This window comes from Aotus nancymaae, unplaced genomic scaffold (genome assembly GCF_030222135.1).
Source record: "Aotus nancymaae isolate 86718 unplaced genomic scaffold, 86718_ANA_hifiasm-v0.15.2.pri h1tg000022l_1, whole genome shotgun sequence".
In the NCBI taxonomy this organism is placed as follows: domain Eukaryota; kingdom Metazoa; phylum Chordata; class Mammalia; order Primates; family Aotidae; genus Aotus; species Aotus nancymaae.
In genome coordinates this window covers 44,688,438-44,712,120 of record NW_026988435.1, presented here as the reverse complement: position 1 = coordinate 44,712,120, position 23,683 = coordinate 44,688,438, and the positions used below count along the sequence as shown (strand labels likewise).

The 23,683-nt window shown below is 42.7% G+C and overlaps 1 protein-coding gene across 2 annotated transcripts; it reads left to right on the top strand.

The window, feature by feature from the left end:
- The first annotated feature begins 367 nt into the window (after window positions 1-367).
- On the top strand, window positions 368-23,431 carry ZBTB21 (zinc finger and BTB domain containing 21). Of its 2 annotated transcripts, XM_012445075.2 has the most exons (3): window positions 368-476; window positions 16,195-17,810; window positions 18,414-23,431. In XM_012445075.2, exons 2-3 carry the CDS (start codon window positions 16,208-16,210, stop codon window positions 19,406-19,408), a joined length of 2,598 nt encoding a protein of 865 aa, XP_012300498.2. In that variant the 5' UTR covers window positions 368-476; window positions 16,195-16,207; the 3' UTR covers window positions 19,409-23,431. The 2 variants fall into 2 exon arrangements, with proteins under 2 accessions (XP_012300498.2, XP_012300490.2); XM_012445067.2 differs by having other exon boundaries at window positions 16,195-23,431.
- The last annotated feature ends 252 nt before the right edge of the window (window positions 23,432-23,683 follow it).

The window sequence follows — 23,683 nt, the reverse complement described above, 5'->3', positions numbered from 1 at the left end:
CAGGACCGCGGCGGAATGACCCGGGGCGACCCCGCAGCACAAGTGCCTCCGGCAGGCGACAAAATCCCGAGGACCGACGCGCTCCTCGCCTGGACGGACTCCACCTGGCCGGGGCGTTCGGCCTCCTAGCCGTGGCCCCCAGCCGGGCCGCCTCTCCTCAGGGCCGCCGCGGGCTCCCCTCAAGGAACGAGGGCGCGGGCTGAGCTCAGCGGCGGCCACTCGGCGCACGGCTCTCGGCAGGCCCACCCTCCCCCGGCCTCCGGCGCCACGCGCCTCCCTCGCCCCGCCCCCCGACGCCCGGCGCCCAATCAGAGCGCCGCGCACGTGACGAGCGCTGCCTGCGATGACCTCATCCCTGGTGTGGGATGACGTCAAATTCAAGATGGATGGAATCACAGCGGCAGCGGCGGCTGCGGCGCGCGCGAGCCGAGTGTGAGCGGAAAGGGGCCCGGCGTCTGCCTCGAGGCTGAAGACCGGTGAGTAACTGTCATGCCCCTCGCTCTAGGAGAACTGCGGGGCCCCCTGGGAGGCTACAGCCTCCCCGCAAAACGCGGCCTTTCCTGACGTAACTCTGAGGTGATTTCTCTCCTCTTTTTTCTCCACCAGCGGGTTGCGGGCTCCCAGCGCTTCTGCGCGTGCGCGGGGCCTTGGGCACTCACCGAGCATGCCCCAGGTTCCCACGTAGCCGCTCGTGCCTTCACACTGCGCATGCTCCCTGCCCGCACTTGGCCTCGCCCTCGCGATTGCGCATGCTCCATTCTCTTACTGGCTTTACTCCTCACCCGGGCTGAGCCGCCCCTCGGGTAGCTGACACGCCTGGCCTGGGCGCGCGGCCCTCGCGCGGAGCGGTTGAAAATGCCTCGTGGAGAAGGGCGAGTTCTCCCGTTCCGTGCAGGTGTTGAGGGCCTGCGGCCTGGGCCGCGAGGTGCGCGCGGAAGCTGGCCGGCGGCCTTAGGGACCCCGCACCTGCCGCGACGCCGCCGCTCCCTTCACGGTCTGGGCCGCAGCCCCGCCGCCCAGTCCTCGGCCCGGTGGCCGGAGCGTGGCCGCTCGTTGCCCGCCGGTCGCTCCCTCCCAGCCCCCGGCCCACTTCCCCGCCAGGCCCCTCCCGCGGACGCCTGGACCTCGCGGCGCGTTCCTTCCCCTCCAGAGCCCCTGCAGACCTTGTCTGGGACCTCCCGGCGGTCCCGCAGAGCACAGCACCCTCCGCTGGCCGGGAGCTCTGCTGCTCGGCCGGCGACCGTCTCCCGCTTGAGAAGCCCCCTTCCCCTGTCCGAGGTCTGCGGCTGGAGGGGCAGGAGTCGAGTCGCAGCCCGCGCGGGCCTTAGAGACCCCCGCGGCAGCCCCGCCACGTGTCCTCCTGGCTTTGGGGGAACACGCCCCGTAGTCCTTGCTCAGAGGCTCCTGCTTTTCAATCCTAGCACAGCCCCTGGGTCCTCGCACTTTTCCCTCTGGTTGCTATGCGCTTCCAGCCTCGAGGGCTCTGCGGTTTGGGAGAATTCAGCAAGAGAGCGCGGGGTGTTTAGACAGGTATCCCGGTGGGCTTGCCTGACAGAGAAGAGGGGGAAAGTGAGACTTCACACGGCTGGATTTTTCCTTTCGTGCAAGCGCTCACAGCTCCGGCAGCGAGCCTCCGTGGACACGCATAGTCCAGCGATTGTTCACATGATGACCCCGAGGCCTCAATTAAGCAGCTTACATTATGGTCCGAATACCTTGTTTAAGAAGACAAGAAAGTGGGTTAATCCATTTTAGAAAGGTTTCTCATGGAAAATTATTGTTTAAAGTGTTCCTCTTGTGCTTGAAGGAGCAAATCATCCATCTCTAAGGACTAGCAGTCATTAAGTTTAAGCACCTCTAAATTTTGATGTTAAAAAGTCGAAATTTGAAGTGTTGGTTTACTTAAAAGTGTCTTTTAATTTTTCCTTTTTAACACTATTGAAAATATAGTGTGCTTCATTTTGTGGAAATGGAAGTCGAAAAAGATATAACCCCTGCCCTTGAGGAAGTTACACTGTTATATAGGAGGAATATTAGATGTGTACACTGGTAAGGAAAAATTGTAAATAACAAAATAGGGTTTAAGTTATTAAAGTCTCTCGACAGAAACGAGATAATTGAAGGGACAATTTTAGTTGTCCCCAAAGGCAATGGAAGTAGGGAAAGCAGATTATAAGCTATTCAAGAGCTAGATGTGACCAGGTCCCAGTGATAGGCTATAAAGGAAAGAGAAGAGATTTCTGGTTTTGGAGCCTTAGAGGCTGGCAACACACCGAAGTAAGTCAGGAATATGTGAGGACAAGCAGATGTGGAAGTAGGGACAAGTGGAGGGTCAGTACCATGTTGGACCGGAGGATATACTGTGATGGAATCGTTCAGTAGGTACCTGAGAGGCTGGAGCCTCAAGAGTCTAAGCAGAGATACAGATTTGGGAGTCATCGTCCAGTAGTGATTAAAGTCACAAGGTCTCAGAAAAAGTGAAGAATACTGCCACATGCTGGGGCTCTGTAACAGATGCTGGAGAAATAAAGGTGAACCAGTCCAGGTCTTGAGCCTCGCCTCAAGTTTGGTGATTTCTCTCTCTCTCTGCCCAATACCCAGCTTGCCAGGCCTTGTGCTGGGCATCAGGGATACATGCATCCAAACAGGGGTTCTTCCTTTAGGGAGTCCCCTGAGGGAGACACATGTAAAAGCAGATTAATCGAAGAACTTATGGTATTACTACAGAGAGATGAAGTATCGTGGTAGTTGAGGTGACTGAGCTGCTGGCTAGGGCAAATTATAAGAGCTTTGTAGAAGTTGGTGACATTTCAACTGGATCTTTCTATAGAAGTTATCCAAGTAAAGGAGAGGGAAGAAAGATATTTTGGATGGCAGAAACTGGACATGCAAGTTTGTAGAGTAGATGGTAAGGAGTATCCAATAAGCGTGGAGAGATGAATTGTAATCAAAGTAGGTAAAATCTTGTATGCCGCTCTACAGTTTGGATTTTCTTTAGGAATAGAAAAATCAGTACAATACTCTAAAGCAGGGCAGTGATGTAATCAGCTTTAGCAAAACAACTAACAGGCATAATTTTCGCTCCTGCATTTAATTGGAGTGAAGAATACAGAAAAATCAAATATTTGTTGTTTGTGGAAGATAACATGTTGAACATTGATAAGAATGCCAAAAGATATTAAATAGATTATCAGTCTTTAAATAGCTTCCAGTCCCCTTGGGGAGACACAAGTGACTAACAATAAAGGCAGTAAATAAACACCATGTAAATGGTGCTGAAGCTGAAAGGAGGAATTTGCACATCATATAAGCTGAAGTAGTCAGGGAAGGTATATTAGTTTGCTTGAGCTGCTATAACAAAGTACTGCAGACTGGATGACCTAAAAGATTTCTCACAGTTCTAGAAGCTAGAAGTCCAGCATCAGGGTGTCAGCAGGGTTGGTTTCTTCTGAGACTGCTCTTTGGCTTATAGATAGCATCTTCTTTTCCCTACTTGGTCCTTCCTCTGTTCATGTCTTTGTGCTAATCTTCCTCTCCTGTAAGAACACCAGTTATATCGGTTTAGGGTCACCCTAAAGCCCTCATATTAACTTAATTACCTTTTGGAGACCTTGTCTCCAAGTACGATTACATTCTGAAGTACTGGAGGTTACATCTTTATCATGTAAATTTGGGAGGAAATGGGAACACAATTCAGCCCATAGTGGAAGATTTTATAGAGGAGCTGGAACTCCACTTGAGCTTTGAAAGGTGATTAATGTTCTGAATAGTGTGCTGAGGAGAGGTTTAGGTGAGTTCTAGGACTTTCCAGATTGGGGAATGGAAGAAGTCAGATGTGTAGGTTAGGTCTCAGAGATAAAGTATGTGGAGCAGGAAAGTATCACAAGGGAATAACTAAGGGAAATAAAGTTTTGTTTTTATTTTTGAGATGGAGTCTCGCTCTTGTCACCAAGCTGGAGTGCAGTGGTACAATCTCGGCTCACTGCAGCTTCCACCTCCCAGATTCAAGTGATTCTCCTGCCTCAGCCTTCTGAGTAGCTGGGATTACAGGCACCTGCCACCATTCCCAGCTAATTTTTGTATTTTTAGTAGAGAGGAGGTTTCACCATGTTGACCAGGCTGGTCTCGAACTCCTGACCTCAGGTGACCTGCCCACCTTGGCCTCTCAAGGTAGTGGGATTACAGGCATGAGCCACTGCGCCCAGCTAAGAAAATTTTTAAAGTCATTTGAAACCAGATTTTATAGAGCCTTGTAGTCATTGTTATTACAATTTTAGCCTTATGGAGAACAATTGTTTTTATTTTATTTTTAAACAAGATCAAACCTGACTCTCTTCATTCAGATCTTAGGTCTCAGCTGAAATATTCCATCAGGGTATTTTCTGACCATCCTTTCTAGGCACTGAATCCAGCGATAGCACCTTATTTATTTCCACCATAACACTTAGCTCAATCTGAGGTTATCTTTTTTTTTGTTTCCTTAGTTAGCATCTGATTTACCTCACTAGAAAGTAGAGGTCTTGTCTGTTTGGTGCACCCCTATATTTCAAATAAATCTAACCATGCCTTGTACAAAATAGGAATTCAGTAAATAAGTTGAATTAATGATAGAAATATTTAATGTGTATGTTGGGTGAACGGTTAAACCTTTGTTCTAAGAAACTGTCTAGCAGCTGTATTAGGATGGGTTTGAAAGGCATGACAGGAACAGTGAGTACCACATGGAAATATGTTAGGGTTCTTTAATAACAAGAACAGAAACTGCCTGGCTTGAATTTCCATTCAAGTTTATTGTAAAGATACAGGATTGCTCTTGGACGTAAAAGAAAAGCTGAAAAACTGGGCCAGGAAGAAGAACAAAAACCAAGCTAACTCCAGGAATCTATGTAGCAGGCACTAGGAAGGTTGCATTTTCAGGCCTCCACTGAGATAAATCAGCTTAATTTATTTATTGCCTTTGTCATTTTTCTCAGGATTCATATTCCAAGGACGAAGTTTCTGACTGGTTTGGCTTTGGTTGTGTGGTTTGCCCAGAGCTAGGGAAGAAGAGCATATCAGACTGTAGCACACAGTGGGACAAGAGCGGTTCTTCTATAGCAAAATCATGGGGCTGTTAACAGGAGGTAGAATGGCTGTGTGGTGGCTGGAAAAAAACAGCAAAGGCTATGACCAGAGGCTGCTCTGCTTAGGTGCAGAGGAGCTTGAACTATGTTTGAGTAGAATCATTCTGCCTAATGTGGCAGAGAACGCACCATCAAACCAAAATCAAGCTACCTTGGTAGAGACTGAAAGTGTGATGAAATGGAATACAAGATAGTAACATGACTCCTCCTGAAGGATTAGATAAGGTAGTCTAGGTTTGAAATCTGAAGATATTTGCATTGTCAGCAAGTAAGTGATAAGACCGAAACTGAGGCAGCTTCCTGTCACCATTGAATAGTAAAATCAAATGGTTGGTGTTATAGCTAAATCCTGAGATGAGGGTTTGGGAATAAGTAGTCTGTGTGTGTTTATATTCCAAAGTCAAATATAGATGCTTTGGATTTTTAACTAGGTGTTTGCCTTGTGTTACATGCATTCATTCTTTTTTCTAGTTTAATAGTTGGAACTATAGAAGCAATCCCCAGCATTCCAAAGGACCACTGTTCTCAGAGTTGAATTCTAGGTTGATGTTGGATGTAAACCGACATTTTCCTGTAGAACTGGTAGTAGCAGTTTTGTGGCTAGTCTGGGAGCCAACTTAATTTATAATGTACCTTAGCTATGACACCAGTCCAAGTAGGTGAGATTATTTTGGTCCCTTTCCATTTCTCTTTCTCAACCCCTCACTCACTCCTGGTATCCTTCTGAGTGCCAACTTGTGCTTTACTTTCTTCTGCTTCTATCACTAGAATGCTCTGTATTTGAAATTGCCTACCTCCCCTCTCCCTCAAAAATCTTAATTCCATACAACTGATTTAACATTGCATAAAGAGGAAAGTTTTTGTATTGAATTAATTTATGGTAAGATATGAGACTGATGTGGTGGCTGAGGCCTGTAATCCTTGCACTTTAGGAGACTGAGGCGTGCAGATCACCTGAGGTCAGGAGTTTGAGACAGCCTGACCAATATGATGAAACCCCATCTCTACTAAAAATACAAACATTAGCTGAGTATGGTGGCAGGCAGCTGTAGTTCCAGCTACTCGGGAGGCTGAGACAGGAGACTTACTTGAACCCAGGAGGCAGAGATTGCAGTGAGCTGAAATCATGCCACTGCACTCCAGCCTGGGTAACAGAGCAAGACTCTGTCTCAAAAAAAAAAAAAAAAAAAAGGAGTCCCCCACCCCCTTAGCATTTATTACGTAAGGAATTTGAAGTGGTGGTATGAAATAATCTTTTGGAATCCAGTTGGGAAGGGCTTTGTAGCCACTCCAGGGAATTGGAACTTGAGGCCAGAACAAGCCCTTGAAGTTTTTAAGCACCAGCAAGGTCAGATGAGCATGTCTGAAAAGTGTCTGTAGTATAAATGTAAAAAATGGAACCTTTAGTATTACAGGTTGAGTATCCCTTATCTGAAATGCTTGGGACTAGAAGTGTTTCAGATTTCATATTGTTTGGGATTTTGAAATATTTGCATTATACTCACTGGTTCAGCATCCCTTATCCAAAAATCCAAAATGCTCTAATGAGCCTTCCCTTTGTGCATCATGTTGATGCTCAGAAAGTTTTGAGTTTTTGCATTAGAGATATTCAGCTTGTATTACAATTGTCAAGTGAGTGATGAGTCCAAGCCTTCCTTGGTATTCCCACTGTTCACTGATCCACCCTTCGTCCCCCAGGCCAAATCATTGCTTCCTGAAATCAGTACACCCATAGCATTCTTTACATACTTCATTAATTATTGTCTGTCATACCATGGAAATGTGAGCTACTGGAGAATAAGAAGCAGGCCAGTTACTCATCTCCGCATCACCACACCTCTTGTGATACATGGTGGATAGCAGGCCCACACCAGCATCTATGAGAGGAAGAAGAGAAGGAAGGAAGATGTGCATGTGCCACATGGGAAGTGCTGAACATACTGGGGCTTTCATACATGTTGCCTCTTTTGTCCTTCATAAAAATCCTATGTGGTTGGTAGCGTTAGCTACGTTTAACAGGTAAGGAAACTAGTACTCAGAAAGGTGGAGTCATCTTTAGAAAGTTACATGCCTAATAGGTGGCAGAACCAGGATTTGAGACAAGTAGACTGATTCGAAAGGCTTTTCCATGGAACTGTAAGGTCCTGTGTTAACTGTTAACTATAAAGATTCTGTCATTTTGAAATTTCAGAAAACATGAAGTAGAAACAATCCAGGCAGGCTTTGGGAAGCTATTTGTGTGTGAGGATCAAAGTGATAAGCAAGCCGGCCCTATTTCAGAAACTGGTTTTCCTCTTAGCTTTTTCTTTTGCTCATAAATAGACCTGTTCTTCCAAATTTCACCCACTTGTTTTTTAAGAGCTCCAAGGTTTTTCCGCCATGACTGAAGTGGCAGAACTTCTGCCGTGATGAGTCAGGTAGAGATGAGCCGTGGAAAGGAGAGGTGTAGATGGTGGTGGCAGCAGTGCATGTTTATGTGTAAGATGTGCTGCTTCTGTAAATCGGAGGCCCTGATTACTCATTATGAAAACCTGCATGGAAATTTGGAGTGATGTGCCAGCAAACTTACCAGTCTAGTTTTGAAAAATACACTGAGGAAAAGTATACCCAGCAACAAAGCTTGCCTTATCTGAGGGCAGAAGAGCAGAGAAATCAAAAGGTTTTGGGGATTTAGTCTGTACAGCCACCAGCCACAGCATTTTGGTGGATTATCTGGTGATCTTCAGCAGTTGTGAATTCCCCCTTTTTACTTACATTCCTAATGGAGCATTTTATATTTTTAGGTAATTGTTAAACTCAATAAATATACCGACTGTCATTAAAACACAAAAATTCACTGTGTTAATTGTCTGTTTGCAGCCAGAGTAGGAAAGGGTATATTGTTTTCAAAGCTTAATTGAGTTAAAATATGAAAGCAAGGGCCTTAACATGAAGGTGAGGGATCTGCATCTCCCAGCTACCTCTTTCTCCTACCTCTAGACATCTAGAGTCTCTAGATCCTGGGGTACTGGGGAGAATGAACAGTATTGGTTTCCTGTGCAAGATCCTCAGATGACCTCTTTTAGCCCCCAAAGCACTCATGCCTCCATCTTCCTCCAGCCTCATAGGTGTTTCCTCCCCTATGTGTACCCTTAGCTTTCACCAGACAAAGTCACCTGTGGTTCCCTTAGATTCCTCTTGCTCTGTCTTGTCTCTATGGTGTTGCATGTACTGCAGCCAAGCCAGCTGATGTGAATCCTGCTCTGCTACTTATTATCTGTATGACGCTGAGCATGTTACTTAACCCTCTGTGCCTCAGTTTTCTCATCTGTGGAATGGAGATGATAATAGTACCTAACTCCTAGGGTTGATGTAAATATTCAGTTAATACATAAAAAGTGTTTACTTTTATGTATGTGACGGAATAAGCTCCCAAATTTTAGCTGTTACTAAGTACCTAGTTACTGTTCTACTGAATGGAATGGAAAATAAATAATCGTTCTTTGAAATGTCCTTCATCCTTCCTACCTGTCATTCCTTATAAAACTTTGTTCGTAGAAAGCCCTTCCTGGCCCCATCTTACCTGGTTCTGATGCCTGTCATCCATACTGCGTCCCTACCTCTGCCAATATCCTATCTACTGCTCAGCATCCTGGAGTAGGCTGATTAATTGAAATTGACTTGTCCTCTTCCTGCACAAGACCTTAAGCTCCATAAGGCCAAGCCATACTTGTTAAATTGATGTCTTCCATTTTGAGACAGCCTGGAGACATTTTCTCCATGTCTAGAAGGGTTCTCACACACACTAGACAGATGCTAGCCGTAAATCTATAACCATTTGGGTGACCTTAGGCAAATGACTTGACCTCTCAATGCCTCAGTTTTCTCATTTGTAAAACAGGATTGATGACAGTGTCTAGTTCAGAAGATGATATGAGAATTGGAAGAGGAAACTGGAGGCAGTATCATGTAGGGGTCAAGAGCTTAGCCTCTGGAGCCAAGCCAGCTGATACGAATCCTGCCCTGCTACTTATTATCTGTATGACGTTGAGCATGTTTCTTAACCTTCTGTACCTCAGTTTCCTCATCTGTAAAATGGGGATAATAATTGTATCTACCTCCTAGGGTTCATGTAAATACTGAGTTAATACATAAAAAGTGTTTACTTTTGTGTATGTGACAGAATAAACACCCAAATTTTAGCTGTTATTAAGTACCTAGTTACTGTTCTACTGAATGGAATGGAAAATAGTTATTCTGCACTGAGTATCAGGAATTTGGACATTCTGAGGCACTTTGCAGGCAGGTGGTCTCATTGATGACTCTAAATGGAGGTTATAGTAAAATTAAGTTTTAAGTCCCCAGTAATTTTCAGGGATAGTGAGTATTTCTCTTACAACTTAACTCTGAGTGACTTTATTATTGTCCCCTAGTTCATGGATGTTTCATCAAAAGAAGATAGAAACCCGTGATCTGAGAAATTTGAAGCAGTGACTTAGAGCAGAAATTCGGATCATGATACTTTGAATGATGTATAAAGAAGGAACCTTTCTAAACAAAATTGATACAAATGTTGCTTTTTGGCCACAGGGTGCATATGGTCTATGGAGTACCATTTGCTTCATGTCCAAGGATGTAGAAAACTCCCCTTGGTTTAGTGTTCACTCTAAACCAAGGGGAGGTTTTAGTGTGAAGTTGTTAGTCTTTACCTGTGCTTAGTTTGGATTCCCCCAAAAGCAGACCCGAAGATAGGGATTCAGATGTAGATGTTTATTTGGGAAGTGATCCCAGGAAGCACAAGAAAGGGAGTAGGGAGAGTAAGGCAGAGATGGAGGCTCATAAAGGGTACATCAATGAACAGGTTGCTGCTCACATGTAGGATATCAAAACTGAACTCTTTAAAAAATCTGAACTCCTGATTTTTCTGTCAAACTCCCGTCTCTCCTAAGGATGCCCTTCCAGTTATTTTGGCAGAATCCTTAACTGCTCACCTTCTGTTTTCTCCTGCAGTCTGTCCACTAGACATCCTAATGACTCTGACTTTACCTCCATTGTTACCACCCTGGTCCCAGCCACCATACTCTCTCATCTGGGTCATTACAGTGAACTGCAAACTGGCCTGCGGCTTCCACCCTAGCCTATCCTCTGTTGTCTAATCTCAACAACACAGCCAGAGCAATTGTTTGGAAACATAATTCAGGTCTTTGTCATCCCTCTGCTCAGAATCTTCCAATGGCTGCCCATTTCATCCATGGTGAAAAATAAAGTTCTTCTGGAGGGCTCCCAGCCCTAGACAGTCTTTCTCCTTATTGCCTCTCAGATATCCTCTTGCATGGCTCCCAGCACACACTACTCCAGCCCTGCTGTTGCCTTAGCTTCTCCCTTTGTTGTGATGTTCTTCCTCCATTTATCTCCATGGCTCATCGCTCGCCTCCTTCACATCTCTGATCCCATTTTGATGAATGAATGACATGAGAAGTTCCTGGTACAGTTTGTAGTGTAGGTTCCTGTACAGTTAGGTACTATATAAATGGTAGTGACCTTTATTAATACCTTGTTTATTTCCCACAATAGCATTATGTAGTGGCTGCTAGTATTAGCCTTATTTTATAGTGAGGTAGACTGAGGCTCAGAGAGGTTGGTTAGTCTAGAACACTGGCTCTCAAAATATCTTAATTGACCCACAGGAAAGAATACATTTTACTTCTCAATCCAGTCCATGCTTGCTTATGTAGATATGTACATATAATAATAGAAACAAAAGTTTCTCAAGCTCATAATTAGCCTTCTGACATTTTCTACTCTCTCCTAGTCATTTATTTAATTGCCAGTTTTAAACCACCAAATTGAGTTTAAGAACCCCTTTTGATAAAGACTTGCCCAAGCCTTTAATTCTGTATCTGTTGCTTTTCCCTGTGGCAACATCTGAACTAGCTTTGTCAAAAATTATTAGTGCTGAAAAATGCTCAGTACCCAGCTGAGTCAATTATGTGTAACATTATACGCTTATTTATTTTTTTGCTGACCTCTGTAAAAGATGGTAAGGGTTTCTTTATACAAATAGATGTAAAGAAAGTATAGTAGGATTAAGGAAAACTTAAATGACTAACATAGAAGAAAAAGGAAGGGAAATTGTCAAGCATTCACAAATGAATTTAAAAAAACAAATAGAGGAATTAAAATTTACCATTTACTTTGAAAGGATGGTAGGCAGGAATGGACAGAAACTTGGTACAGTCTGAGCAAAGCAGTTGTTTGTGGACAGGTTAAAAGCATCATCTGTAGAAGCAAAGTCCTGTGTCTGAATCCGTTAAATTGAGTTGCATCTTAGCAGAGAGTCAGAAGAAATTGTATACCTCATGTGGCCACTCCCAGGTTGTCAGCCTGGGAGACTCTGGGTTCTTCTGAAGAGCCTGGCAGCTGGGGTAACCAGGAAGGGCCAGAGAGAACTTAACAGATGTGCTGGAGTCAAGTTTGGTTCATCTATAGTTTGCCCTCTAGGGAAAGATAAAACTGTCACAAATATTCTTAAGTTACTTGGGATCCATTTAAACTTAAAAATAAATCTTAACAATATTTGAAAGAAAATATGGCGTTACAAAATAAAAGGAATGAGCTGAGTGTGGTGGCTCACACCTGTAATCCCAGCACTTTGGGAGGCCAAGGTGGGCAGATCATGTGAGGTTAGGAGTTCAGGATCAGCCTAGCCAATATGGTGAAACCCTCTCTCTACTAAAAATACAAAAATTAGCTGGGCGTGGTGGTGCATGCCTGTAATACCAGCTACTCAGAAGGCTGAGGCAGGAGAATTGCTTGAACCTGGGAGGCAGAGGTTGCGGTGAGCCAAGATTGAGCCATTACACTCCAGCCTGGGCAACAGAGCGAGACCCCATCTTAGAAAAAAAAAAAAATGAAAAGGATGAGGTGTTAGAGGAACAGAAGTCTAAGGGAAGGGTCAAATGCAGGGAGTCAGGCATTGTCTCTGCGTGAAATGGCTTTGTCTGTGTCAAGAGTATAATCGGGTTAATCTGTCTTGTCCCTTTGATACTGAATTAGATGCCTTTTAACCCTGCAGTTTCTGAAAGTTAACTGTGCAACATTTGTTGAGTTTTCTTTAGATGAACTCTTTGCAACAGCCCTGCAAGAAGAGGGCACAGTTGTCATTCCCATCTCATGTGAGGAAACTGCCACACTGAGAGGCTAACAGAAACACCCAAGGACCATCAGCCAGCCTGCAAGGAGCTGGCATCTCAACCCAAGTGTCTGGCCCCAGAGCTTGCACTCTACCACTAGGCCTCCTCCTCTTATTTTTAGATTTGAAGAGAATTTCAGTGAAATCTCAGTTTAAACTCTTTAATTAAATTTAGAGCCAGGCTAGTTTCCTTTATTCTTTAATACTTCTCATCTTTTTTTTTTTTGTTTTGAGATAGAGTCTTGCTCTGTTGCTGGAGTTCAGTGGCTCAATTTTGGTTCACCGCAGCCTCTGCCTCGCAGGCTCAAGCGATTCTCATGCTTCAGCCTCCTGAGTAGCTGGGATTACAGGTGCATGCCACTAACCTGGCTAATTTTTGTATTTTTAGTAGAGGCGGGATTTCACCATGTTAGCCAGGCTGGTCTTGAACTTCTGACCTCAAGTGATCTGCTTGGTCTCTTGGCTGAGCTCAGTGGCTCATGCCTGTAATCCCAACATTTTGGGAGGCTGAAGTGCGAGAATCTCTTTTGGTTTTTTTTTTGTTTTTGTTTTTGTTTTTTTTGAGACGGAGTCTTGCTATAGCCAGGCTGTAGTACAGCGGCACATTCTTTGCTCACTGCAACCTCTGACTCCTTGGTTCAAGTGATTCTTCTGCCTGAGCCTCTTGAGTAGCTGGGATTATAGGCACGTGCCACCACGCCCAGCTAATTTTTTCAGTAGAGACAGGGTTTCATCATGTTGGCCAGGATGATCTTGGTCTCCTGACCCTGTGATCCACCCGCCTCAGCCTCCCAAAGTGCTCGGATTACAGGCGTGAGCCACCACCCCTGGCCGGGAGGATCTCTTGAGCCCAGGAGTTGGAGACCAGTTTGGGCAACATAATGAGGTCCCATTGCTTTTTTAAAAAAAAAAAAAAAGAAAGAAAAGAAAAAGAAAACAGTTTATTTTCATGATGCTAATAAAGACATGCCTGAAACTGGATAACTTACAAAGAAAAAGAGGTTCAGTGGACTCACAGTTCCACACAGCTAGAGAGGCCTTATAATCATGGCAGAAGACGAGGAGCAAGTCACATCTCACATGGTGGCAGGGAAGAGAGAACTTGTGCAGGGGAACTCCTCTTTATAAAGCCATCAGATCTCCTAAGACTTACTCACTATCGCAAGAACAGCATGGGAAAGACCTGCCCCCATGATTCAGTTACCTTTCCCTGGGTCCCTCCCAGACGTGGGGAATTGTGGGAGCTACAATTCAAGATGAGATTTGGCTGGGGACGTAACCAAACCATATCATTCCACCCCTGGCCCCTTCCAAATCTCATGTCCTCACATTTCAAAACCAACCATGCATTCCCAACACTCCCCCCAGAGTCTTAACTAATTTCAGCGTTAACTCAAAAGTCCACAGTCCAAAGTCTCATCTGAGACAAAGCAAGTCCCTTCTTCTGTGAGCCTGCAAAGTCAAAACCAAGTTAATTACTTCCCAGATACAGTGGGGGTACAGGCATTGAGTAAATACAGCCATTCCAAATGGGAGAAATTGGCCAAGACAAAGACGCTACAGGCCCCATGCAAGTTCAAAATCCAGTGGGGCAATCAAATCTCAAAGCTCCAAAATGATCTTCCTTGACTCTGTGTCTCACATCCAGGTCACATTGATGTAACAGGTGGGTTCCCTTAGTCCTGGACATCTCCACCCCTGTGGCTTTGCAAGGTAAAGCCCCCGCTCCTGGCAGCTTTCATGGGCTGGTGTTGTTTGTGGCTGTTCCAGGCACATGGTGCCTGCTGTCAGTGGATCTACTATTCTGGGGTCTGGAGGATGGTGGCTCCCCGACTAGGCAGTGCCCCAGTCGGGACTCTGTGTGGGGGCTTCAGCCCCACATTTCCCTTCTGGACTGCCCTAGCAGAAGTTTTCCATGAGGGCCCTGCCCCTCATTGAGGGGACACAGCCCTGCAGCAAACTTCTTCCTGGACATCCAGATGTTTTTATACATCCTCTGAAATCTAGGTGGAGGTTCCCAAACCTCAATTCTTGACTTCTGCACACCTGCAGGCCCAACACCACATGGAAGCTGCCAAGGCTTGGAGCTTACACCGTCTGAAGCCACAGCCCAAGCTGTACCTTGGCTCCTTTCTGCCACGGCTAGAGCACCTGGGACACAGGGCACCAAGTTCCTAGGCTACACACAGAAAGGGGTCCTGGGCCTGGCCCATAAAACCATTTTTTCCTCCTAGGCCTCTGGGCCTGTGATGGCAGGGGCAGCAGCAAAGGTCTCTGGCATGCCCTGGAGACATTTTCTCCATTGTCTTGGTGATTAACATTCAGCTCCTCTTTACTTACGCAAATTTATGCAGCCAGCTTGAATTCCTCCTCAGAAAATGGGATTTTCTTTTCTGTTGCACTGTCAGGCTGCAACTTCTCCAGACTTTTATGCTGTACTTCCCTGATAAAATGTAATGCCTCTAACAGCATCTGAGTCACCTCTTGAATGCTTTGCTGCTTAGAAATAGCTTCTGCCAGATACCATAAATCATCTCTCTCAAGTTAAAAATTCCACAGATCTCTAAGGCAGGGACAAAATGCTGCCAGTCTCTTTGCTAAAACATGAGAAGAGTGACCTTTTCTCTGGTTCCCAACAAGTTCCTCTTCTCCATCTGAGACCACCTCGGCCTGGATTTCATTGTTCATATCATTGTCAGCATTTTGATCAAAGCTATTCAGCAAGTCTCTAGGGAGTTCCAAACTTTCCCACATGTTCCTGTCTCCTTCCGAGTCCTCTAAATTGTTTCAGCCTCCACCTGTTACCCAGTTCCAAAGTTGCTTCCACATTTTTGGGTATTTTTTCAACAGCACCCCACTCTAATGGTACCAATTTACTGTATTAGTCCATTTTCTTGCTGTTAATAAAGACATACCCAAGACTGGGTAACTTACAAAGAAAAAGAGGTTCAGTGGACTCACAGTTCCACGTTGTTGGGGAGGCCTTATAATCATGGTGGAAGGCAAGGAGGAGCAAGTCACATCTCACATGGCAGCAGGGAAGAGAGAACTTGTGCAGGGGATCTCCTCTATAAAACCATCAGATCTCGTGAGACTTACTATCATGAGAACAGCACGGGAAAGACCCACCCTGTGATTCAGTTACCTTCCACTGGGTCCTTCCCATGACATGTGGGAATTGTGGGAGCTACAATTCAAGAGGAGATTTGGGTGGGGACACAACCAAACCATATCACCAGGCAAGGTGGCATGTGCTTGTGGTTCTAGCTGCTCAGGAGGCTGAGGTGGGAGGATTGCTTGAGCCCAGGAGGTTGAGGCAGCAGTGAGCCATCATGGTGCCGCCACACTCCAGCCTGGGTGACAGAGACATACCGTGTCTCAAAATTAAAATAAAAGATAAGGGTCTCAAGACCTGCTTTGCAACCAATTGTTAACAGTTCACATTATGTTTGAGTATATATAGTAATAAAACCAATTTTCTTTCAGAATTATAGACTTCAGGGGTTTTGATAATTCATACTTGTTTTCTGAATTGATAAGGAATAGAGCCAAGCATCAAATGGATAAGGACCCTAAATAATAAACTTTTATTTTCAAATATTGCTTCCATATCCACCCATCAAGTTCTGGCAGCCTTTTTGATGGTATACAAATACCTATGTTATAGTTCCTGCAGTTCTTCCATTTTAATGAGGATCTGCTTAAACCACAAGACTTATTTTACATTTTCACCATTATTTAGATAAGATTGCTCATCATAAAGTTTCTGGCAGCCTATGGTCTGCTAGATATTAGCACCTATGCAAAGACAGCTGATGTTTCCTGCTCTTGAGGAGCCCTTCATTCCATGGGGGACTTTTCACTGCATTATCTGTAGTAATTTTACATTTTGTCTTTTAGATAAATTCAAGCCATGGAGGGATTACTGCATTATATCAACCCAGCACACGCCATTTCTCTCCTAAGTGCCCTGAATGAGGAACGTCTCAAAGGACAGCTGTGTGATGTGCTGCTGATTGTTGGAGACCAAAAGTTCCGAGCTCATAAAAATGTCTTGGCTGCCAGCAGCGAATACTTTCAGAGTTTATTCACAAATAAGGAAAATGAGTCACAAACTGTATTTCAGCTTGACTTCTGTGAGCCAGATGCTTTTGATAATGTTTTAAACTACATTTATTCTTCCTCTCTGTTTGTTGAGAAGAGCAGTCTTGCTGCTGTGCAAGAACTTGGCTATAGTCTTGGGATTTCCTTTCTCACTAACATCGTTTCTAAAACACCTCAAGCCCCCTTTCCAACGTGTCCTAATAGAAAAAAAGTGTTTGTAGAAGATGATGAAAACAGTTCTCAAAAGAGAAGTGTCATTGTTTGTCAAAGTAGAAATGAAGCACAAGGAAAAACTGTTAGTAAAAATCAACCCGATGTAAGCCATACTTCCCGGCCCTCTCCTAGCATTGCAGTCAAGGCTAATACCAATAAGCCACATGTCCCCAAACCAATTGAACCACTTCATAATTTGTCATTAACTGAAAAGAGTTGGCCAAAAGATAGTTCTGTGGGATATGCAAAGTCTCTTGAGCATTCTGGATCTTTGGATGATCCTAATAGAATCAGTTTGGTGAAAAGAAATGCAGTATTGCCTTCAAAGCCTCTGCAAGACAGAGAAGCTATGGATGATAAGCCAGGTGTGAGTGGTCAGCTTCCAAAAGGAAAAGCTCTAGAGCTGGCTTTGAAGAGACCACGGCCACCTGTTTTATCTCTTTGTAGCTCATCAGAGACTCCCTATCTATTAAAAGAAACTAACAAAGGAAGTGGTCAAGGTGAAGATAGAAACTTGTTGTACTATTCAAAGTTAGGCTTAGTGATCCCATCCAGTGGATCTGGTTCTGGAAACCAAAGCATTGACAGGAGTGGCCCGCTTGTTAAGAGTCTCCTCAGACGGTCATTATCGATGGATAGCCAGGTTCCTGTGTATTCACCCTCCATAGACTTGAAGTCTTCCCAGGGATCATCTTCGGTGTCCAATGATGCACCAGGGAATGTGTTGTGTGCTTTATCTCAAAAGTCATCTTTAAAAGATTGTAGTGAAAAAGCAGCCCTAGATGACAGGCCTCAAGTGCTACAACCACATCGCCTCAGGTCCTTTAGTGCTTCTCAGTCAACAGACAGGGAGGGAGCCTCCCCTGTGACCGAGGTGCGCATAAAGACCGAGCCCAGCAGCCCGCTGTCGGACCCCTCGGACATCATCCGCGTCACTGTGGGAGATGCGGCAGCAGCAACAGCTGCGTCATCTCCGTTGGTCACGAGAGACCTGTCTCTGAAAACAGAAGATGACCAAAAAGACATGAGCAGACTCCCAGCAAAAAGGAGGTTCCAGGCGGACCGAAGATTGCCATTTAAGAAGCTAAAGGTGAATGAGCACGGGCCTCCTGTGTCGGAAGATAATTTTGAGGAAGGCTCAAGCCCTACTCTCCTTGATGCAGATTTTCCAGATTCTGATTTGAATAAAGATGAATTTGGTGAGTTGGAGGGGACGAGACCAAACAAAAAATTTAAATGCAAACATTGCCTTAAGATCTTTAGATCAACAGCAGGTCTTCACCGTCACGTTAACATGTACCATAACCCAGAAAAGCCCTACGCTTGTGACATCTGTCACAAGAGGTTTCACACCAACTTCAAAGTGTGGACACACTGTCAGACCCAACACGGCATAGTGAAGAACCCATCACCAGCCTCTAGTTCACATGCTGTTTTGGATGAAAAATTCCAAAGAAAGCTGATTGACATAGTGAGAGAGAGAGAAATTAAGAAGGCCCTGATCATTAAGTTAAGGCGCGGCAAGCCTGGTTTTCAGGGACAGAGTAGCTCCCAAGCGCAGCAAGTCATCAAGAGGAACTTGAGATCTCGAGCCAAAGGAGCTTACATTTGTACTTACTGCGGAAAAGCATACCGCTTTCTCTCTCAATTTAAGCAGCACATAAAAATGCATCCAGGAGAAAAACCCCTTGGAGTAAATAAAGTTGCTAAACCAAAAGAGCATGCTCCTCTTGCAAGTCCAGTAGAAAACAAGGAGGTTTACCAGTGCCGCCTCTGTAATGCTAAGCTCTCTTCTCTCCTAGAGCAAGGAAGCCACGAGCGGCTATGCCGGAATGCGGCCGTCTGCCCTTACTGCAGCCTCAGGTTTTTCTCACCCGAGCTGAAGCAGGAACACGAGAGCAAGTGTGAGTATAAGAAGCTGACCTGCCTCGAGTGCATGCGCACCTTCAAGTCCTCTTTTAGCATCTGGCGGCACCAGGTTGAAGTCCATAATCAGAACAACATGGCACCCACTGAAAACTTTTCTTTGCCCGTTTTGGACCACAACGGTGATGTGACTGGTTCTTCAAGGCCCCAGTCCCAGCCTGAACCCAATAAAGTAAACCACATTGTCACCACAAAAGATGACAACGTGTTCAGTGATTCTTCAGAGCAAGTTAACTTTGACTCAGAAGATTCCTCTTGTCTCCCTGAAGACCTTAGTCTTTCCAAGCAACTGAAAATTCAAGTCAAGGAAGAGCCTGTGGAGGAGGCTGAGGAAGAGGCACCTGAGGCCAGCACAGCCCCCAAAGAAGCAGGTCCTAGCAAAGAAGCCAGCCTGTGGCCCTGCGAGAAGTGTGGGAAGATGTTCACAGTACACAAGCAGCTGGAGCGTCACCAGGAGCTTCTGTGCTCTGTGAAACCATTTATTTGTCACGTGTGCAACAAAGCTTTTCGAACTAATTTTCGACTCTGGAGTCACTTCCAATCGCATATGTCTCAGGCTTCAGAGGAATCAGCACATAAGGAATCTGAGGTGTGCCCTGTTCCCACAAACTCTCCCTCTCCACCACCTCTGCCACCACCACCACCACTGCCCAAGATCCAGCCCCTGGAGCCTGACAGCCCCACAAGCCTATCCGAAAACCCAACTCCAGCCACAGAAAAATTGTTTGTGCCCCAAGAATCAGACACCCTTTTTTACCATGCGCCACCCCTTTCAGCAATCACATTTAAAAGACAGTTTATGTGTAAACTTTGCCACAGGACATTCAAGACTGCCTTTAGTCTTTGGAGTCATGAACAAACACATAATTGAAAGACCAACACTTTTTACGTATTAAGAAATTTCAACCTGAATTGTGAAATGTGTCATAAGAAACAAAATATTTTTAGCAAGAATAATAAAGGTTGGAAATGGATATGCTTGAAATTAAGTTTGAGACAAATTGATAATTACTTAGTAATGTTCTTAATCAACTTTAGAAATACACCTTTTAAAATATTGTGGTTCTGGACCTTTTAAGAACAAGATGGTTTGATTTCATTAATGTTGAAATTGGATTAGTCTTGATTGTGTGCATGGTTCCTCATTCCATGGTGTCAGTATAATCATTAATTGACGTTTTTGGTTTTTTACTGATTTGTAATTAGTGGAATACTGTCAAAGTGTTCCTTCTTTTGATTATTTTAGACACTTGAGTTCTAGTTAAATCTTAACCATGTTCTTAAGTCCAAAATACATCAGGAAGAAGTGGAGTAGTTTGCAGTATTGATTTAGATCTTAGACTACTTTAGCAATAAAAAAAATAAATTTCAACTTTAATAAGTTATCCTGACACTTGATGAAAATAAATATTTGGTATTTTGTGGTCATGTAGAACTTCCTTTTGTATGAAAGTTGTGAGAAATTTAAATCAGCAATAGTAACACTTAGATTTTTATAAACAAAAGCTTGCTCTCAGTCACTTAATATAATAAATGATAGTTAAACTCTGTGAAAGACCTGGGAAATGAAAACATAATTTATGGAAGTTCCCTACAGCAAGTTTATAAGGGCTTCAGTAGTGATAGACATTGTAATAAAAACTTGTACCATGGTATACATACGCTGCACCACGATCTAAATTCAGACCAGCATTTGAAGGACTGCAAATGTTTCATTTCCTCTGATTTATGCTGTCACAAATTGAAAATCTGAGTGTAGTCAGGACAAAAAACAAAGCTAACATAGGGCACTAATTTTGATTTTAACATCAATATAACAAATAAGGTGGGGACATATATTTAAATAGATCGCAGACTCAAGAGTTAGCACAGCTGATCTGAAATAATAAATTACCATTTCCAGAGAATTCAGAGCAGAGGATTCAGGAAACTGCAGTTTCAACATGCTTCTCAAGAACAATATATACGACATACACATTTTCCTGCCTCTCTGTCTTTTTTGACAATTTCTTTTAGAATTTGTTGGGAGTTCGGTGGTTAAAATCATTGGCAAGGCCATTCTCTACATCATTGCTCCATATTTCAAAAATAGGTATTAAAGCACTATCAGTGGTCCAAAATTAGTTTTAGCTACTTATTTTGGTCCGTGGGGTTTGTGCTTTTTTAAGAATACTACGTAAAAATTTGTCATTGAAAGCCTTTCAGTAGGTTATCCAAAGTTCAACGTGGTGTTTCAAAAGGGAAAATTTTTACTTTGGAGGTGGGAGCTAGATGTATAAAAAAAATGAAACTACGAAATCCTTTTAAGAAAGTAATACCAATTTAGACTCTTGAGTTTGTGTTACAACTTATTCTTTCAAATTAAAAAAGTCAACTATCATTAAGAAATAATTTTAAATTTGTGCTCTAGCAGAAGATAACTCTGTACCCGTCAGTCTCATTACCAACATTCCATACCAGTGGTAGGAAAGATACTCTCATTTTTTATTGAACCAGACATTTTTTATAAAATACTGATTGATTTTATAGATATTATATATGAAATTTTGCCTTGCATTCTTTCACTTGAAAAATCCAAAATCTCACAATATTTTAGTAGTTACTTCATATTCTTAAATTTGAGGGAGAAGGGAAAATAAATTGCAGTTATTGATTCTTGCCATCTTTGTTTTCTTAAGGAAATCTATGCATTTTAAAGATTAAAGCATATGACTTTACATGAAACATTAGGAAGGATTATTGTACATTGAATTCATTCCCTATATAATGTGGTATTTCTTACTCTGATCATCTTGGTAGCTGTCGCTTCTTCAAAAGAACACAGTTTCCCTGAATAGTCATCACCTACATGGCCGTTAGAGTATCTATCAGTGATAATTCCGTGATACAAAGTATCTTGGCATTGTAAATTTAGTATCCCAGGACTTGAACCTTTATGCTACATTTTCAAAAATTTTTTTAAAATAATATTGTTAATCAGTAAAAAAAATATTTTTGATCTAAACATAGGTTCTGCATATCTTAGATTTTAAAAATTACTGGTGTTTTGTCTTCACATTTTTGTCTAGGCAAGAAATATAAGATTTCAAATAAAATTTTGAACCAAAAGCGTTTATAATGCAGTTCTGGTTTTTCTATTACTTTTTATACTGTACTTTAAAAGCATTAGGCTGAAAGAGTTTATTTTGATGGTCAAAAAATATGCTTCCACTCATAACTATTTTAAATGTTAAGAAGTAAAATAATGAAAGATATGTTAATTACTTTATTCAGTAAAGTTTTTTAAGAATGTTTATCTCAGCCAGTAGGCAAATATTTGGTGTAAAACAAGTTGGTCTTAAATTGTTGCAACTCATTAGCTAGTGAAGATATTCATGTAAATATCTTTAAGATTGTAATTAATTTTGAAAATGTAGAAAGCTCATTCCATGTAAGTATGCAGGATGCCTGCTTTTTTATGCAGTTGTGGAAAGAATGTAAGATGTTTTAATATATTCTTTGTTAATCTAAGAACTTAATATTGAATCATTTTATGTGGGAGAAGGAGGGAATAACATAAAACTTGTTTTCATCACTCAAAGTAAGCAATGGAGGTAACAAATATTGTGCATTTTAATAGTAATACTTCAAGATTTGTAGAATATTCACCTTTAAAACTAGTTAGTAGGCATTTATAATTTTACCAAAAAATTAACAATTCAACAGTGACGTTCTTTGCATTTGTGGGGAGACGTATGATGTTCTTGGTTTTCTGGTTTGGAATGGAATGTTTATAGCCTTGCCTGTAAAAATATGCCCCAGCACTTAGTGACCTTTTAAATCCGTATGTAGCTCCATCGGTGCTGAGAGTAGCTGCTGTGAGACAGGAATAAAATTTGTCTGTTCACTGAGGTGCAGTGTGATTGCATCTACAAGGCCGACTGTCCGATCAGGGTGAGGGAGAGATGTAAGAATGAACAGATCCAAAGTTGGCCGTTATCCCCTCCAATTGGATTTGTGCACACGTGCATGCGTGTGTGTATACAACTGTAATCTGGAACTTTAGGAAGTAAAATTATTTGAAGTTTCTTAGTAAAAAATAATTAGGTATAATTCCAAATACATTTCTGTATAAATTTTATCTAACTGGATTACAAGTCAGTTTGTCAATTTACAATGTCTCAGTGATGTTTCTGCAATAATTGTGGAATGCATTATTAATTTAAATAATGCTAACACATTCTTTAAAAGTTTTTTAACACTGACTACTAAACTTTAAGTTTTAAAAATAGGTTTTCATTTATGGCTTTTCGTGGCTTTAGCACTTTAAGAAGTTTAATGTTTTTGTAATTTTTAATAGACTCTTTCAGTGCATCTCAGCGGGTACTCCAGCTTATCGCATTTCCATGTGACTGGGGAGAAAACAAAGTCGGTGTTTAGATTCTGGAGGAGAAAAAAATGAGTTAATGTCAGGTGTTTTTAAAAGTTCCTTTTAGAGACAGTCTTTTGGGAACCAAAGTATTTTACTGTAAATCTTGAAAGTAACACAATTCAGTGCTCTTTGATCATCTGTTAGTGCTGTCCGGATTTTTCACAGTTATACTCACTTAATACTAATTTTCAGCATTAGTCCAAGGCTATTTCAAGTTTTCCATTGAATATATGCTTATGGTTAAAAGAAAAACAAATGAATGGTTTTATAATTCTGTATATTTTGTCATATGCCTTAGCAGAGTAAGTCATTTTTCAATTTTACTTAGGAATAAGCTTTTTCGAACTGAAAATTCATGGTAAAATAGGATTTCTATCTAATGTTAATCCATTGCTTATTTGTATTCAATTCTGTTGTCTACTTTGCTTAAATGTTTACTAAGAACAATTGGAGTCAATAAATTTGTACTGTATTTTGCTTTGAGTCAGTCTCTGGTCTATGTTTTGTACTTTGATGATAACCATTTGCAGCATTTACATTTATGAAAGTCAAGATAAAATCCTCCTATTTGGGTAATGTGAATAGCCACTTACAAGTTGTGAGAGATTTATTTTTCCCCTGTTCCAGGTTGCTTATAGAATTAAGGTTGTATTAAAGCCTCAGTTGCACTTTGGGAGGCCAAGGCGGGTGGATCACGAGGTCAAGAGATCGAGACCATCCTGGTCGACAAGGTGA